We start from the raw sequence: 16,845 nt of genomic DNA on the forward strand, positions 1-16,845 counted from the left end.
GGTTCGAACTGCTGGCCTTGCAGTTGGCAGCCAAAGCCCAGCCCGCTGTGCCATCGAGGATGGGCGGCCCTGCGTGACTGATCTCCCGAGCCCTTGCTTGGGTGGGGAGGGGTGCCCCCGAGTCCGTTCCAACACCTGTGGCCCCTGTGACCAGAGGAGAACCGCCCTGTAGGGTTTCAGTCGTGTCCTCCCGATGGGAGCAGACAGCCAGGGCTTTTCTGGCCCCAAGCCACTGGGCAGGATCAAACCCCTGACCTTTTGGTCAGCAGGGAGGGCTTGCCCATAGCACCACCCATAGCTCCTGTGCTTGCAGTCACCCTGCCCGTGGATTTGACGGTGGCGTGACACTTTGGCCTGGTCCTGGACAGCCAGTGTCCCGTGCCGCCCAGTCCATCTGCCAAGTCTGTGCACGCTCCTTGGCCCCATGTTGCCATTGAGTCCGGGCCTCCACGGTTCCTGGCACGCTCTCTGGTGTGCACCCCGTGTCCTGCTGGTGGATTCCCGGTGTGGCCCGTGGCCGCTTGAGCCCTGACTTGTTCTTATTTGGTTTGCTCTGCTCTTCGAGTCTCTTGCTCCCCGCCAGAGAGGCCTCTCTGGGGTGCAAGCGATTCCAGCCTGACGTCTAATCCAGACACACACCAGCCGTCCTGGAGGGAGTGGCCAGCACATTCCTGAGAAGCTGGGATAGCGAGACTTGTGCCTGATCCTAGCCTGCACGTGGAACAGACTTTTCCTGGGAGAAGTACGGACAGCCAGCGTGCTCCTTAGCTGCTCACGGACGCTGCACGTGTCCTCAGGAGGGGCTGATCCCTGGGAAAGGCCATGGTGCCGGGTGAAAACAAAAGTTTCATAGTAGCCCTGGAGGCTAGTCGAACGCTCCTGCCCCCGTGGGTTTCTGAGACTGCCTATCTGTACAGGAAGGATCAGACGGCCTCATCTTTCTTCCCAGGAGCTGCTGCTGGGTTCGAACTACTGATCGTGTGGTTAGCAGCCCAGGAAGTAATCTGCCTCCTGGGGCTCTTTGGGGTGAAGTTAGAGGGTCAGCGAGAAAGGGGGGCTGGCACAGTGGCTGCTGTTTGGGCACATTGATGATGGAGAGGAGGGCGCAGGACTGGGTGTGTGGTTCATTCTGAGGGGGCTGCAGGTCAGCGCTCACTTGCAGCCCCCTAATGATGACCTTGTAAAAGTTGGCCGTTCAGAGCCACCCAGCCCCCCTCCCAGCAAGTCCGGACAGTCCAGTCTCTTGGGTAACGGTGACAGTGAAGGGCGAGCCAGGGACCGCGCTGCTTGGAGTGGACTAACCCCAGGCAGTGGGTAAGATCGCCCACTGGGAGTTCAGTGTCTGTGTTCGGATCGGTCGGTCGATCCGCTCAATTTTACCCACAAGCGTCTACCAGAGCCTGGGACAAAAGAGGCGGAGGCCAGATAAACCCAGGCCCCTTCTCCCTGAAGGGGGGCCCTGGGCTCCCTGCTGAGCCGTCCGATCTCATATGACCCCATGTTGCAAGCCGGGCCTCACTCCGACTGTGAGGGCTACCCTTCCGTCCATCAGTAGTTTGACTGGACACAGATTCTGAGTCCTGTTCTGCTCTTTTTCCCTCCCTGTGTATCCGGGACCTTCTAACAGGGCCCATTTCCGAGCAGTTGGCCTGGCAGCCGGGTCTGTTTGCTTGCTTGTCTGCCAGGCCTTTCTTCCAAGGCACCTCTGGACTGGCTAAAACCACCAGCCTTGCGTTAGCCAAAGTTTGCCCCATCCAGGGAGGCCTCCGAGCCCCCTACAGGCCCCAGGTTGTTCCGGTTGGGAATGCGTGCCCTCAGTTTCAGCCAGCAGCTCACACACGTGCCTCGTCAGGACCCCCTTTGCCCTCCCACAGCTGTACGTGAGCTTGGGCAGCAGGACCTGGATGGCCCACGGGACCTGGACACGGGTCCCTTCCCCCGACCGTGCCCTTTGAGGATGCCGAGGGTCTCTCCACCAGCCGGGCACCGTCCGTCTCCTCTCCCCTAGAGCCCAGGGCCAGGCGGCCACCTGGAATGTGATTTCCATCTGCCGTGACTGCGGAGGGAGGTGTGTTTTGGTTTTGTGATAGATGCTTGTGCCTGAGACCAAGGACCTGCCCTGAGTACTTCCTGCTTGTTTGAGCACAAAGCCCTCCTGCTTGCCCTGGCTTCACGGTACTTTTGCCCCTCCCCTTTCTAGCAGGGGTGGACCCCAGCCCTCAGGAATCTGGGGGGATGAGGGCTGGGCCAGATGTGAACAGTTTGTTTGTCCCATAAAAGTGTGTCCGGCGCCTGGTGCAAGCAGGCCCTCTGCTCAGTGAAGAGTGAGGAGGGAACATTAGAAAGGCAAGAAGGGCGAAAGCCGTGTGCGTACGGGGCCTCTCCATCGAGTATAATAAGCATAACCCTTAATGAATGCTGACACGAGAGAAGGTGGCGCCAGTTCAGCAGGCCCTGCACGTGGTCCTCGGATTCAGGCAACGTCCTTTGAACTGCGTGGCCACCCTCACCTTTTCAGGTCCTTCCTCCTTGTTCATTCATATAAACTCCCGCCCCCTTCAGCTTCTCATCTGACCTTCTTAACGATATTGTCTCTGATCCCGTACAGGTAGCTCTTGAAAGGAGCCAGAGCTCCCGGCACACTGCTTTGTTGGGTTCCGACCCTGCCTCGGGCCCTTCTGCTCCCTCTTCAGAGTGCTGGAAAGCCAGGGCCTCACTTTGAGGAGCAAGGTGCGCCCTTGTTGAAGGGCCATCTGTAACAAGCCCGTGGCTGAGTTTTCTCCAGTGGTGTCTTGATCCCAAACACATGTGGACACAGGTCGGCATCCCCGGGCGCTAAGCCCGTGGTTGTGAGGCCCGGTCAGCCCAGGGCGCTGTCCCCTGTCCCCGGCTCAGGAAGCTAGCCATCTGCATTCGGGGCACCGGTTCCAGGGGAAAGCTTTCTCTCCTGTCCTCTCTGGGGGAGATGCTTGTCCCACCTCCTCCAGCCTGGGCCATGCCTGGACTGCGTAGCCTCCTCTCCCTGACGTCTGTCTGTCTGTCCCCCGTTTACGCCGCCTGCTTCTCTTGGAGGAGCCCTGGTGGCACAGTGGGTGGGGTCCGTCTCCAGCGGGTGCGTCTGAGTATTTGTCGCAGGACTTGTGCTGTGCCCCGGGCCAGGAGAAGAGGCTCCGGGCACCAGGGGCATCTCAGCTCTGTCGCTGAGCAGGAAAGGGAAGCTGACTGGGGAGGGTTTTTGAAAAAAAAACGTTTGAGCAGCTCATTGTTGGAGGGAGCCTCCTGTATTGCATGGATCGACAGTCTGTGCAGGACAAAGCAACCGGCCGCTCTCACTGCTTCTGTAGGTAGGCCCTGGAGGCTCAGTGGGTCAGGTGCTGGGCCGCTAACCACCAGGGCAGCAGTTCAAAACCACCAGCCGCTCCGTGGAAGAAAGAGAAGACTGTGTGCTTCTCTAAAGATCAATAACCCCGGGCAAGAGAAACCAAAGGGAGGCTAGGGTAAGCTGGCTTGGTAAGTAGCTTACATTGTCAAATACAAAATCGATCATCTGAAATGTAGACACCCCCCACCCCCCCTTCCGCAATTAAAGGGGAAGAAGATGGGCAGTCTCAGACCCACGGGGCGGTGCTGCTCTGTCCGCGTTGACTCAGTGGCAGGGTGTTCAGTTCTGTTCTGTCCCGATGCTCCAGTGGTGCAGTGACCACAGCACTGGGCTGCTAACCGAGAGGTCTCTGGTTCGAAGCCACTTGGCGGCTCTGAGGGGGAAAGGCCTGGCGTTTCTTTCAGCTGAGGATGGTGGCCTCTTGTCCCAGCCGACTGGACAGCAGACAGCAGCTGCGCTGTCCTGGGAAGCCCCTGGAGCATCAAGACAGGGACTACATGGATGAGCATCAGAAATTCATTTTGCCTAGTGCCTGGGCAGCCTCTGTGTGGGTATGGGGGGGAGGGCATTCTGATGAGCCATGTCAAGGGTGTAACGTCCCTCGAATGCAGCGGTTATCAACCTGTGGTTCACGACCCCTTTGGAGGGTTCGTCTGATTCATAACAGTAACAAAATTTCAGTGATGAAATAGCAATGAAAATAATTTTTTGGTTGGGGGGCCACCACCACATGAGGAACGGCATTAGGAAGGATGAGAACCGCTGCTCTGATTTGTGTGCGGCGGGGGCCTGGATGACTCCTTGGGTCAGGCGAGGGCAGAGGGCGCTGCAGGGCAGACAGGCTGAGACAGCTGGTGAGTGGGCCGGAGGGGGCGGGGTCCTGTATCGTTTTGTCTCCCCGCTCCGTGTCTACACACTCGTATCCTGGTTGTTCGGTGCCCTGGCAGCTCCAACTCCCAGCGACCCAGTGGGCAGCAGAGAGAACCCCTGCCCGGGGCACCATCCTCACCATCTCTGTGCCAGCGTGGCTCATTGAAGGCCTTCCTCTCGGAAACGCCCGGCGGTTCCTCCTTGCCCTGTTGGGTCACTGGCAGTCTGGCGGTCTCCACATTGGCGAGTTTGGTTGGGGCGGCGGTGAGCGACTTCACCGGCGGCATCCCCTGGAGTTTCTGTGGAGGGGCGGGAGGCTCACCTGACAACGGGTACTGTGATGGGTCCCCAGCCTCGCCAGTAGATGCACAAGGTGTCTGTCGCTGGATGATCGGCCTCATCACCATGACCATGGAGCTAAAAGTGCTTGACCACAAAGGAAAAGCACACGGAGGAAGAAAAAGGCGTCACCCCTGAGTGATGTCCTGAAGGAAACGGGAGGCCTGAGAAACAGTGGGCGTGAGGATGCAAAGGGCACCTCTTCGGAAGAGCCGGAGGGTCCCAGGAGAAGGTGATACGGAGAGGTGGCTGGAGGAGAATCAGGGGGACTCGGGACAGAAGGCCGCCGGACTGAAGGAGCAAAGCCTGGCTTAACCTGTCTCCCTGCAAGGCACCATCAATTGAGCCAGAGACTAGAGGCAGGGGCTCGGGTAAGTGGCTGGGAGCCAGAGGCTAGCTTTCGGGGCCCAGATGGGGCATGAAGGGCTTACACTCTAGAATGGAAGCAGCGGTGAGGAGACCAGACGACGCAGTGCCCTGGACACATGTGCTGCAGGAGATCTCTAGAGTGTGCCAGAGCCCAAGGCGGGTCTGACCCAGCCGCCCACTGCGCGTGTGCAAACCAGACAGCAGACAAGGAGACCGAGGAAGGACGGCCACGTTTGAACGACGGCGTTGGAGAAGCACGTGACCGCCTGAGCTGAACAAAATCTCTCTTGGAAGAAGTTCAGCCCGAACACTCGGGAGCAAAGGTGGTGGGAGACTGTGTCATGCACATTGCACAGGTCCGTCCGTCATCGGGAGAGACCAGTCCCTGGAGGAGGACATCGTCCGTCGTCAGGAGAGACCAGTCCCTGGAGGAGGACATCGTGCTTGGTGCAGTCGAACTTAAAAGACTCACCACCAGCAATCGATGCTGACTCGCAGCGTCCCACAGGACAGCATAGAGCCTGTCACTGTTTACTGGAGTAGAAAGCCTGGCCGTTCTCCCTCAGAGTGGCTGGGGGTTTGAACTGCTGACCTTGCAGATCACACAGCCCACCATGTAGCCACTACTACCTACACCCAGGGTTCCTGCTTGGTAAAGTGAAAAACAAACTGTTCATTGAGCTGCTATCTCCCTGGTCAGCGGTTTGAGCCCACTAACCACTCTGCGGGAGAAAGATGAGGTCGTCTGCCCCTGTCAAGTTGCTCAGCCTTGGAAACCGCCAGCAATGGTTGGACTCGACCCCTCGGCGGTCACTCTGCATTGGCATGAGCTCAGTGGCAGTGATGGGTAAACAGAAACACAGTGTCCCTCATAATAGTCCCTGTTCTCCCTTCTCGCCAGGCTCTGCGGACCATGAATAGACTGGTGTCTGTGCCCCACAGCTTCATAGTCTCTTGGACATGACACTTGGTAATGAGCTTGTTCTTTTGCCTCTTCAACCTGTCATGGTCGGGGACAGCCCTGTCTTTGTTGGGAGCTGGTGGGCAGCCTGGTACCCATGTGCCCCATCCCATAGGGTTCAGTGTCCATTGGGTTGTGACTAAGGATGGCTGGTACCTGATGTCACACATGGCCCTCCCTCGAGCTGACTCAGACCCCTGGCAGCCCCGCGGGTGCAGCGGAGCAGACCTGTGGGGACGTCTCCCCTGCTGTCTGGACAGAATCAGGTCACCAGGCCTTCGCAGCACCGCTGGGTGGAATCGGACCACCAGCAGTCGGTTAGCAGCCAGGTATAAACAGTTTGCCCCAATATGGGCCATCTGTGCCCCCCAAATAAAACAGACCCGCCCTAGTGGGCCTCCAGGGCTGCCTGTCCTTACAGACACAACCAGGCACATCTTCCTCCCATTGGGGGTTGGGGGGTGGGCTCGACCTTCTGGTTGGCCGCCAAGTGCTTAACAACTGCACCACCTACATGCCTACCCAGACCCCTGGCCTCTGAGTCAATTTCCACTCAGTCACGACCCTACGGGACAGAGCAGACCGGCTCCGAGGTTTTCCATTCCAGAGCTGGAAAACCCGAGGCGTGGCTGAGCTGCTTCTCGTGCAGCTAGCAGCCCGCCACCCCACCAGGCAGGGATCCCATAGAAGCTCCACACACTGGCGCTAAGCCCTCTGAGCCTCACCAGGTGTCAGGGGAGCTTGCAAAGCCGTCTTTTTACCTGAGATGGAATTGCACTCCTCTCTGTGCTCGTAAACACTCACCTGAGGTACATGCCTCCTTTTGGGCACTATCTTTCTTTCGCATCGTGCTGCGACCCACACAGTGGACAGTTCGAAACCAGCAGCTCCACAGAAGAAAGGGCTTTCTACTCTGGTAAACCGTCCCAGTCTGAGTCACCCACAGGGTTGCTCTGAGATGGCCTCGGCTCGAGGGCGGCGAGTTTGGCTTGGCTTTGGTTTTTCTTAGCATTGGCCGTAGGCACCTTGTTCAGGACCCACCTGCATTCTAGATGCAGATTAAACCCTGGCTGATGTTGCCCATGGGAGGCACTCGCCCAGGGTACCCTGGGTTCCAGGTGGGGCCTCAGGGTTCGTCGTCCACAGGTTCATTCACCTAAGTCAGAGACTAAGATGTGCCCCAATCCCGTGCCTCCTGTTCCCCCCGCCCCAAGTCTCTAACTGCCACGCCACCTCCTCAGTGCTCTCCCTGGCCATTCTGCCTGTAAGAACAGGTCTCCTGGGGGAGGTGGGCGTGGGGGGCACAGTCAGAGCTTCTAAACAAGTCTGCCTTGGCTACAATTAGATTTCCCCAAAGAGTGCTAATAAAAAAAGTTACTGTATCGCCATCGATGGCATACATAGGCAAACACACACCGGTTCCTCAGTGCCTGGTGGCATAGTGGGTCCACATTGGGCTGCTAACTGCCAGGTCGGCAGTTCAAAACCAACAGCAGCTCCTCAGGAGAAAGAGGAGGCTTTCTGTTCCCAGAATGGGTTATCGTCACGGGAGCTCGCCAGGGCTGTTCTAGCCTGCCCTGTAGAGTCGCGTGGGGGTGCTGCGTGTAGGCGTGGACCCGATGGTGGTGAGTCTGGGGTGACTCCATCCCTGCCGTCCTCACCCACCTGAAAAGGGAGCGCTGAACACCGCAGTCCCAGTTGTGATGGACGCTGCCTGGAGCCGATTCCCATTCCCAAGCAGTGGTGCTCAGCACCTGGCGGCCAGAGCCCCTGGTGGGACGGGAGGCCTGCAGGTGAGAGGCTGGGCTGTGAGAGCCCAGGTGCCCTGTGTCAGAGACGGTTAGGCAGTTTGCCTGGACGGGAAAGCTGTTCCAGGTGTGCGGTCTCTGTCGGAAGCCAGGTATCATCGTCTTCCGCCTGATTGTCGGTTCCTGTGTGGGGTTCCCCCTGACCAGACATTTGCCGCTGCTCCTTAGTGGGAGGCAGGGCAACGGACCTTCACCACCACCACCCGGACCCCTCCACGGCTGAACCGAGTGCTGTGTGGCCTGGTGGTTGGTGGCAGAGCAGGCCCTGACGAGCCGCAGGGCTTTTCTGGACATTTGGGCAGAGTTGGGAGCAGAACGAGGGCAAGGTGCTCCTGGGCAGGACGGTCCGCCTTGAAGCAGGGCTTGTTTTGGCTCGTGTCGTAAATGCCCTCGCCCGATGCCAGGATCCCCAGACGGGCAGCTCTGAACACTCCCAGCTGAGGGGACGGAGCCCCGGCTCTGAGTGGGAGGGAAATGCAAGCTGGATGAGACCTTCCATGGCCGCCCGAACCCCCGTGTAAACATTCTTGCTTTTCTCCCAGAGCTTTGACTGTGCGCTGTGTCAGACCCTGGAAATGGTCCCCGAATCCCTGTGTAAACGCACTTGTGTTTCTCCCAGAGCTTTAACTGCGCTCGATGTCTGACCCTGGAAATGGTCCCCGAATCCCTGTGTAAACGCACTTGCGTTTCTCCCAGAGCTTTAATTGCGCTCGATGTCTGACCCTGGAAAGCGCCCCGCCAACTTTTGTTTTTCCCTTTCATCCGGCAAGTGTCAAACTGTGGCTCCGGCGGTATTTTGAGCGTCTTATTTTTGTTCCTCTCGGGTAATCTTTCCTGTCTGGGACCCGGTGCTGGGGTAACAGGGGAAAGGGGGAGTGTCCCTGGGGTTCTGGGCCGCAGTTTTGTCGCATGTTTAATTAAGGCTGAGGACTTTCATCTTTGGTCTCTGACCACAATCCCATCCAAACCCGCGGTCATGGAGTCGATCCCCCCTCGGAGAGACCCTAGCTACGGCTCCTGAGGTGGTCTAATCTCTGGGAGCAGAGTGCTGGTTGTGTGATCAGCAGCCGATGTGGCCGCCCGCTCGCCGCCACCGTGTGAAAGGCGGGCAAACCAAGAGCGGAGAGAACAGACCAGCAAGAACAAAGCCTCCAGGGTCCCCGGGGAAGCTCGATCGTGGACTTCAGACTCGGGGGGCAGCGCTTGGCACCTCATCTGAACTGGTTGGAGGAGATTCACAAGGGGGCCACATGGAAAGTCTAAAGGTGTCACGGGGTGGGGGGCACTAGACCACCCCATCCTTGACTGCAAGGAGAGCAGTGGGGTCTTGTAGAAGGCGCGCCCCTTGGGCATGAGTGCTGAGGACTGTCAGGGAGCAGGTCCTGGGTTGTGGATCCCTGAAGGAAAAGGGGATGGACCGATGGATGTAACAGGGCCTGCTGGCTGTGTCCCAGAGGGTCCGCATCCCCTCGGCGTCGGGACAGCAGCTAGACTGGGAACGACCTGTGGCCTCTCTTTTCTTTCCTCGTTCGGTGCCTGTCGATGTGAAAGCAGGCAAGTAGCCCCAGGGAGACAGCACAGACGGAAGGGTTTGGGGGTCCGGCGTGAGAGAGGAGGCAGCACGGGGAGGGGAGCGAGGAGCCAATGACGACAGGGACAGGGGAATCGCAAGGGACATAAAATTGATGGGGAGAAGGGTATAGCATTCCGGATCATGTTTGATCCATTGAAATGTGTCCGAGAGGAATCTGAGAGGTGAACGATAGGTAAACATAATAGTGGGGCGACAGGAGGAAAGAAAAGGAAGAGAAAGTAGCAATCATATAAATAGGTGTAAATATAGATACGTATATATGTAGGTATATAAAGATAGGTGTGTGTGTGTGTGTGTGTGTGTGTGTGTGAGAGAGAGAGTGATAAGCAGATGGACTTTTGGCCTCTACTAAATCTTTCCTCGGTACAAGAAAGATTTGTTCTAATATTCTGTCAAGGTATGACACTCACCTCCCTGACAAGACAAAGCGGGTGCATAATAAATGTGGTGAAGAAAGCTGATGGTGCCCGGCTACCAAAAGATTTAATGTCTAGGGTCTAGCTAGGGTCTCTTCGGGAGAAAGACGGGACTTTCCACTCCCATAACGAGTGACAATCTCAGAAACCCATAAGGGTGGTTCTACCCCATCCTTGCTGGGTCGCTGTGAGCCGGCATGGATTCGGTGGCAGAGTGAGTGAGTGGTCCAGTCATTTGGAAACAAAAAACAGAGAGGAATTTGCCTTGAAGTCTCAGAGGCCTGGCCCTGGGTTGGCAAACGGCAGCTCTCAGCCAGCTGCGGCTCTTTAGAAACCTGCGCGTGGCTCTGAAGGCAAAGGATGTTATTCAAATCATGGTGATTTCATTTGTTTGTAAAAAAATATCTTTTTGACTCTCGAATAATTTTTTTTTAATTGTTGTGAGGGCCAGGGTTGGCCCTTCCATCTCAGAGATTGCCAACTCCTGGGCTAGATCCTTGTTTGCAAAGACATTAGACTTCAAAAGAAAGCTTTCCTGCCACTGGCCAGTCTAGGGCACCCCTCCCCCTCCAGCCTCTGGGTCATCAGGAGGGTCTTCATTCTCTGCTAAGAAGGGCTGTAAGTGTGGTCAGCTTTTCTAAGCCACCTCCATAAGATGGCCTTCGGTGACTGATTCTGTTTATTTTTCACTACACTTGATGTAGGATCCGCTTCTTGCTAGCTGTGTAAAACCTTTAAACCCACTGGCACCAATCCTATGCTGACCCATCAGAGCTGCTTCTCTCCCTCTCTCTCTCTCATTGTGCGCTATGATAAAGCTGTTTGTGGGTGAGAGGCGTTCCCTTGGACCAGGCGGCCACAGAGCTCGCCCAGGGAGAGTCTGGGCAAATCTCCGGCCAGGTCCCTTGGCGACGGCCCCCCTCGACCTGAACGCATGCAGCCTGTCTGGTCTTGCCCCTCTCTGCCCTCCAGATTGGAAACAGGCGGATTTACAAGCTATTGTGCAGCCAGGCTGCAGAGCCCGGGCCAGTTCACAGCACCCAGCTCGGGTCCCTGTTGTTGTTGGCTTGTCAATATGTAATTACCGGGATGAGCTGCCCACCTGGGTCTCTTCCTGGGCCCTCCCACCGCCCCCACGCACTTCTCCTTCTGGACGCCGCCCTCCCAGGCCGGGCCTGGCCCACCTGTGTCCGCAGTAGCTGGCTTGGTCAGGTGCTCTCTTTGCTTGTTTATCACTTTATTGGGGGCTCGTACAGCTCTTACCACAATCCAACCATCCATCCATTGTGCCAAGCACATTTGGACATTTGCTGCCGTCATCATTCTCAAAACATTTTCTTTCTACTTGAGCCCTTGTATCAGCTCCTCATGTTTTTCCCCATCCTCCCTCCCTCACAAACTCTTGATAATTTATAAATCATTACTATTTTTTCATGTCTTACACTGACCAATGCCTCCCTTCACCCACTTTTTTGTTGTCCATCCCCCCTGGAAGGGGCTTATATGTAGGTCATTGTGATCAGTTCCCCCTTTCTCCCTCCACCTTCCCCTTCCCCTCCTGGTATCGCTACTCTCTTTATTGGTCCTGAGGAGCTTATCTGTTCTGGATTCCCTGTGTTTCCAACCAGCCCCACAGCCCACTGCTGACTCTGGGACTCTGGACAGAGAGGCTGCTGCCCACCAGGCTTCTCAACATGCGCCTGGATCGGGGCTGCTGTTTCCCCTGGCAGGGGACTGCCACACAGGAGCGGGGGACCCACAGGGGGTGTCATGCTGGCTTTGAAGTTGCAGGGAGGAAACAACTGGACGGTACTTGGGAAGGAACATCTGGGGCTGTGTGTCCTTCAGAGAGTTCCTGCAATGTCATTTAACCTCTGACCCCATGCCACGGCTGTTCCAGTGTTAATATCAACTGCTACCTTTTGGAAGCAGGCTTTCCATTTTCCATGTTCTGTGCAGTCGCGGTTGGGTGTGGGTTTGTGTGTTGTGTGATTTTTCTAGGAAATCCCGAACTGATAGCTTGGTAGAGACCATAATGGATTGATCATTGGCTCCGGCATGGCGGGAGGAAGGGGGCACGGGGAGGCAACAAGCACTGTCAGAAGAGAGTGCTCTGAAATGGATGGTGGTGACCATCACGTAGCTCTTGCTCATGGGATCCCGTGACTAACTTGTATGATGCGTGAAGTATATCCCAATAAAACTTTTTTTAAAGGTTCCTGGAAAAACTGCCATTATCTCTTCACTCCATTTCCCCACGCACAACTCGTCGTCCCCTCGAGATTAAGAAAACGCAAAGCCATTTGTGGAGAGCTCCCCTCAAACCAGTCTCTCCCCGACTCCCAGAGACCGGGGGCACAGGGCAGAACTGCCCCGCTGGGCTTCGGAGATAGTGACTCTCTCCTGGAATAGAGAGGAAGCCCTGTCTTTCTCCCGAGTAGCGGCTGCCCTTAAGGTTAACAGCCCAGCGCATGGCCGCCACTCCCCCAGGGCTCCAGAGTGTTACGCACGCACGCATGCACGCACGCACGCACACGACCATGTGTGGTCATGTGTCCTGGGGGAGCCTCTCCGTCCTCCAGCAGAGGCTGCTATCTCGAGCCCTTGTCTCAGCGTCCATCCACTGGTGCAACCAGTGGTGTCTTCTCTCCCAACACTGAGTGGCCAGGTCCAGCGTGGTCACCACACTCCCGTCCCCCCGTCTGAGCGCAGGGCTTGGGGACCTAGTGCTGTGCTTCTCTTGAAACAACCGTGTTGATGGGACTCTCTGTTGTTCTAGGCTGGATCTGCATGGAGACTTGATGCCTGCGGTGTGTGGGACTCTGCTCAGGCTGGGCTCCGTGTTTGGACACAGGCTGCCATGGCCCACACAACAAACAGGACCGGCCGGGCCCCAGGTAACAACGCAGTGAGCGTGGGGTGTGCGTGCGTTCCCGTGTGCCTGCAGCCGTGTTACGTGTCTCTCTGCTCAAGCGGCTTCAGAGAGGTGACAGGAGGGCACCTCACTCACCAGGTGTCAGGGCACTCTCTCTGTTGAGGGTTTTTTCTTCTTTGTCTTTGTGTTTCATCTCTTAGAGAATTTACCTTTCTCTGAAACCTGCCGGGATGTGGCTCCCTCAGTCGGTGCCGCGTGGACCCGCTGCAGGATACACAGAAGTTGCGCACCGCTTAACCGGTGCACTTTTAAATTGTGGAGCTGGACGGAAACAGAGTGCACCACGGTCTGCCGAGAAGACAAGCCGATCGGTCTTGGAAGAAGCACGACCGGAGTGTGCCTTGTAGGCAGGGGCTGCGAGACTTCGTCTCACGTACGTTTCGCTGTGTTGTCAGGAGAAACCAGTCCCTGGTCAAGTGGAGGGCAGCGAGAAAGAGGAAGGCCGTCCGCGAGATGGACTAATGCCGTGGCTACGGCGGTGGGCTCAGGCATAGAGGCATTTGTGGCCGTGGCACAGTACCGGGCGGTGTTTCATTCTGCTGAGCACTAGGTCGCTGTGGGTCGGGACTGATTCGATGACACCTGACAAGACAGTGCTCGGCTTACTCCCGGGTTTGACGCCCGAGACGGGGCCTGCTACTCGCAGCTGCTGTTGGCTGTCGCTTCTCAGAGGGGATCGGGCAGCAGGTGGGCGCAGTCCATGAAATGACACCCAGACCAAAGGCCGGGGTGCTGGAATTCCCAACTTAGTGATATGGCGGTAGGGGAGGTGCTTGTAGAACACACACAGAGACTGACTTCCCCAGAGGAGGGAGCCTGTCCACCATAACAAAGACCCTGTCACCTTGAGGTTGTGCACCAAGCACGAGGGTCTGGGGTCTGGGCTCTGGGGACGTGCAACCCCCCTGGACAGCAGCCTAGAGGGCGTGAGACACTGGAGGCAGAGACCCCAGTGAGGACCCAGGCCCCACACTGAGCATGGACCTTTGGGCCGACCGGTCCCCTCTGTGGGCACGGGGTGCCACCGAGTCAGAGCCGGCTCCCAGAGACCCGATGGAGCACAGAGCCAAGCACTCTGGAGCCCGCGCTTGAAGCTGCCGTGTCCATCCGTCACACAAGGGCCTTGCTCTTTTTCGCCGCCCCTCCACTTTACCAAACTCGGTGTCCTTCTCCAGCTCCTGGTCTCTCCTGGCAACATGTGCAGAGTGTATGAGAGGAGGTCTCGCCGTCCTTCCCACCGTAACCGTACCTTTCTCAGGACAGATGTGTATGTTCTTCCGGCAGGCCGCCGTCCTCGCAGTACCCTGTACCAACACCATGGGGACAGTCATGCCGCCCTTGAGTGGACTTTTAATGAAAGGGCAGAGGGAACACCCAGACACCACGCACACGCACACTCACACAGAGAGCCTGGTGGCATCCTGGGTTATGCATTGAACCGTGAACCACAAGGGTCAGCGGTTTGCACTTGCCAGCCGCTCCTAAGGAGAAAGACTGGGCTTCCTACTCCCGTGAAGAGTTAAAGTCATAGAAACCCACAGGGCAGCTCTTCCCTGTTCTGTAGGGTCGCTGTGAGTCAAAATCAACTAGATGGCAGAGATGCGCACGTGTGTACATGTATGTGTACGTCTGAGGGAGCATCAGAAAGCTTGAAAAGTTCCATTCATTCCCCCCCCCCCTCCGCCCCACCGTCTATTTAAAGCCCCGTCACATACATCAGACCCTCGAGGTCCGCAAGGTGGGGCAGGCGCCGGGTTCAGTTCTCAGCCAGGGGGGCTCAGGCACGGCCACACCTGTGTATCGGGAGAGGATGGTGGGCTGAGCAGCTGCTGGCAGAGCCTTGAGCCCGAGGTAGAGGAACAAGAAAGGCCCGTGTCTTGTTCCCGTATTGACTTCTTGGCACTAACCACAGCCACCTCTGCTTTTATGGGCCTGGCATCTGGCAGCCCTGCCAGCACCCCTCCCCCTGTCCACACCATCTTCCTCACCCCTCACACTGTCAGGATGGGCATCCTCTGTCAGGCCACACTGACCAGGTCGGCTCTGTGCTTGTGGACGTGGGACACTTCATGACCGTGTGACTAAGACCCTGTTGTCACATATTACCACCAGGAGGTGTGCGTGTGCCCCATCAGCAGAGCCTGGACCGCTGGCCAGGAGACACTGCACGGCCGCAGGCTGCAGGGCTGGGCATCACCTGCCTTTTCCCAGGCTTCAGAACCACAGTGTGAACTGGGTGCACCGTGCCAGCCGAGGGCTAATTGGTGCTGTAAAACCTTAATTAGACGTTGGCACTTTCAGAGAAGCCAGGAACCAGTGGCTTCTGTGTCATGCGATAACCCTGCCGCCCTTCCTCTCCCCGGGCGGGGGCAGCAAGGTGTGTTTGTTTTCGTGGAACAATACCTGTAAAACCACTTTGTAAAGTGTCAGAGTGCTGGCTGATGTCGAGTGCGGAGCGTCCCACCTTGAGCTCTGGATCTTGTACTGCTGGGTGCTCTCCTGCGGGCAAGGCTTCCCTGGTGCAGCCGTAGATGCCACCGTTCCAATGGGGTGGGTGGTGGGGGTGATCACGGCCCGCCTGCCAGCCAGACCAAACCCACACCCACAGCCGACTCACAGCAGCCCTGTAGGACAGGGTCGAACGGCCCCTGTGGTTCCGAGACGGTCAGAAAGCTTCCTCTTTTCTCCCGCCCAGTGGCTGACCCTGTGGTTCGTGGTTCAGCACCAGCGGTGTTTTTGCTCAGCGCTCCCTCTGCTCCTTTCCCAGGGAGCACACTCCCTGGCTGTCCCTCCTGCACAGCCTAAGTGGGTGTGCTCCTGTTCAGGCACGGAGGTATTCGCCCGCTTCAGGAGCTCTGGTGGCCTAGTGGTTACACACTTAGCTGCTAACCTCAAGGTCAGCAGTTCAAAACCAAGTGCAGGAGGAAGTGCACTGATCCCATAAACAGTGGCTGCCTCGGAAACCCACAGGGGCCGTTCTGCCCTGCTCCATAGGCCCACTGGGAGTTGGGATTGACTCCATGTCAGTGCGGCTTGTCTGTTTGTGAATGTTTGAACCACATTTAAACTTCAGCGGCTATGTCAAATTCATGTAAATAACCCAGTGCTGTAGTCTATTGCAGCTCATAGTGACCTTATTGGGCAAAGTATCATTTACACACACACACACACAAAGTCACGGAGTTGGGAGCTGCCAAGCCTCATCTTTCTACTGAGGAGCGGTTGGTAGATTTGAACCTCTGACCTTGCCGTAAGCAGTCTAATGGTTACCCAGCAACACCACCAGAACTCCTTAGAACTGGTTCATAACCAGACCAAACCCACCACCATTGAGTTGATCGCTGCCCTGGCAGCCCGCAGCCCAGCAGCGCATAGCCAGGCCACCAGACCTGAACTGGTCCACCCGAGACCACACCTGTTGCTCTGGGTTGATCCTGGCTTCTGTGGCCATGGAGGGCCGAGTGGAGCGGCCCTATGGGGTTCTAGGACTGTCCGTCTTCGGTGTTGTTAAGTCCCACTGGGTGGCTCCCAATCAGAGCAGCCCTGTGAACAACAGGATAAGCCACCGCCCAGCCTGCGCCGCCCTCCCACTCTGTGCTGGCGCCCGTGGGTGCAGCCACGGTGTCCGTCCATCTCATGGAGCGCCTTCCTCTTGTAGCTGCCCCTCTGCTTCCCCAAGCAGGATGGACGACCTTCTCCAGGGACTGGTCTCCCCTGAAGACACGTGCAAAGTATATGAGGCGAGGTCTTGCCAGCCCTCCCTCAAAATAACTTTCCCGGGGCAGATCTGATTGTCCTTTGGGCAGCCCACGTTACCTTCAGCCTTCTCTGCCAACACCAGGGCGCAAAGGCACCCATTCTTCTTGGGCCTCCCTTATTCAGTGTCCAACTCTCACACGGATAGGGTGCAATGGGAAGCACCGCGGCAGAGGTCGGGGGCCCCTCCGTCCTTAGAGTAGCACATTGCTTTTCAACACGGTCGAGTCAATGCACGTTTGTGTAATAGCATTCACCCACTGGGTCTAGGAGCACGGGCAGGTGGTGTGCCCCCAGGATGCCCAGTCACTGCTGTTTCCAGTATTTCTTGCTCGCCTTTATCCTTAGGCGGAGATGCGCTCCGCACAGAATGCCAGCAAGTTTTCCCGTGGCTTCTAGCTGGGATATTCTTAGC

General features: G+C 57.1%; 1 protein-coding gene across 1 annotated transcript in view; it reads left to right on the forward strand.

The window, feature by feature from the left end:
• The window catches only part of KANK1 (KN motif and ankyrin repeat domains 1), a 79,352-nt gene that overhangs the window by 24,877 nt on the left and 37,630 nt on the right, over positions 1–16,845 (forward strand). The window contains exon 2 of the mRNA XM_045289366.1: positions 12,519–12,636. Coding sequence (XP_045145301.1) covers positions 12,600–12,636 — 37 coding nt within the window. The 5' untranslated portion in view covers positions 12,519–12,599. The remainder of the gene's footprint in view (positions 1–12,518; positions 12,637–16,845) is intronic.

Source organism: Echinops telfairi, unplaced genomic scaffold, assembly GCF_000313985.2.
Source record: "Echinops telfairi isolate 266 unplaced genomic scaffold, ASM31398v2 ScPeMD7_25;HRSCAF=90, whole genome shotgun sequence".
NCBI classification, from domain to species: domain Eukaryota; kingdom Metazoa; phylum Chordata; class Mammalia; order Afrosoricida; family Tenrecidae; genus Echinops; species Echinops telfairi.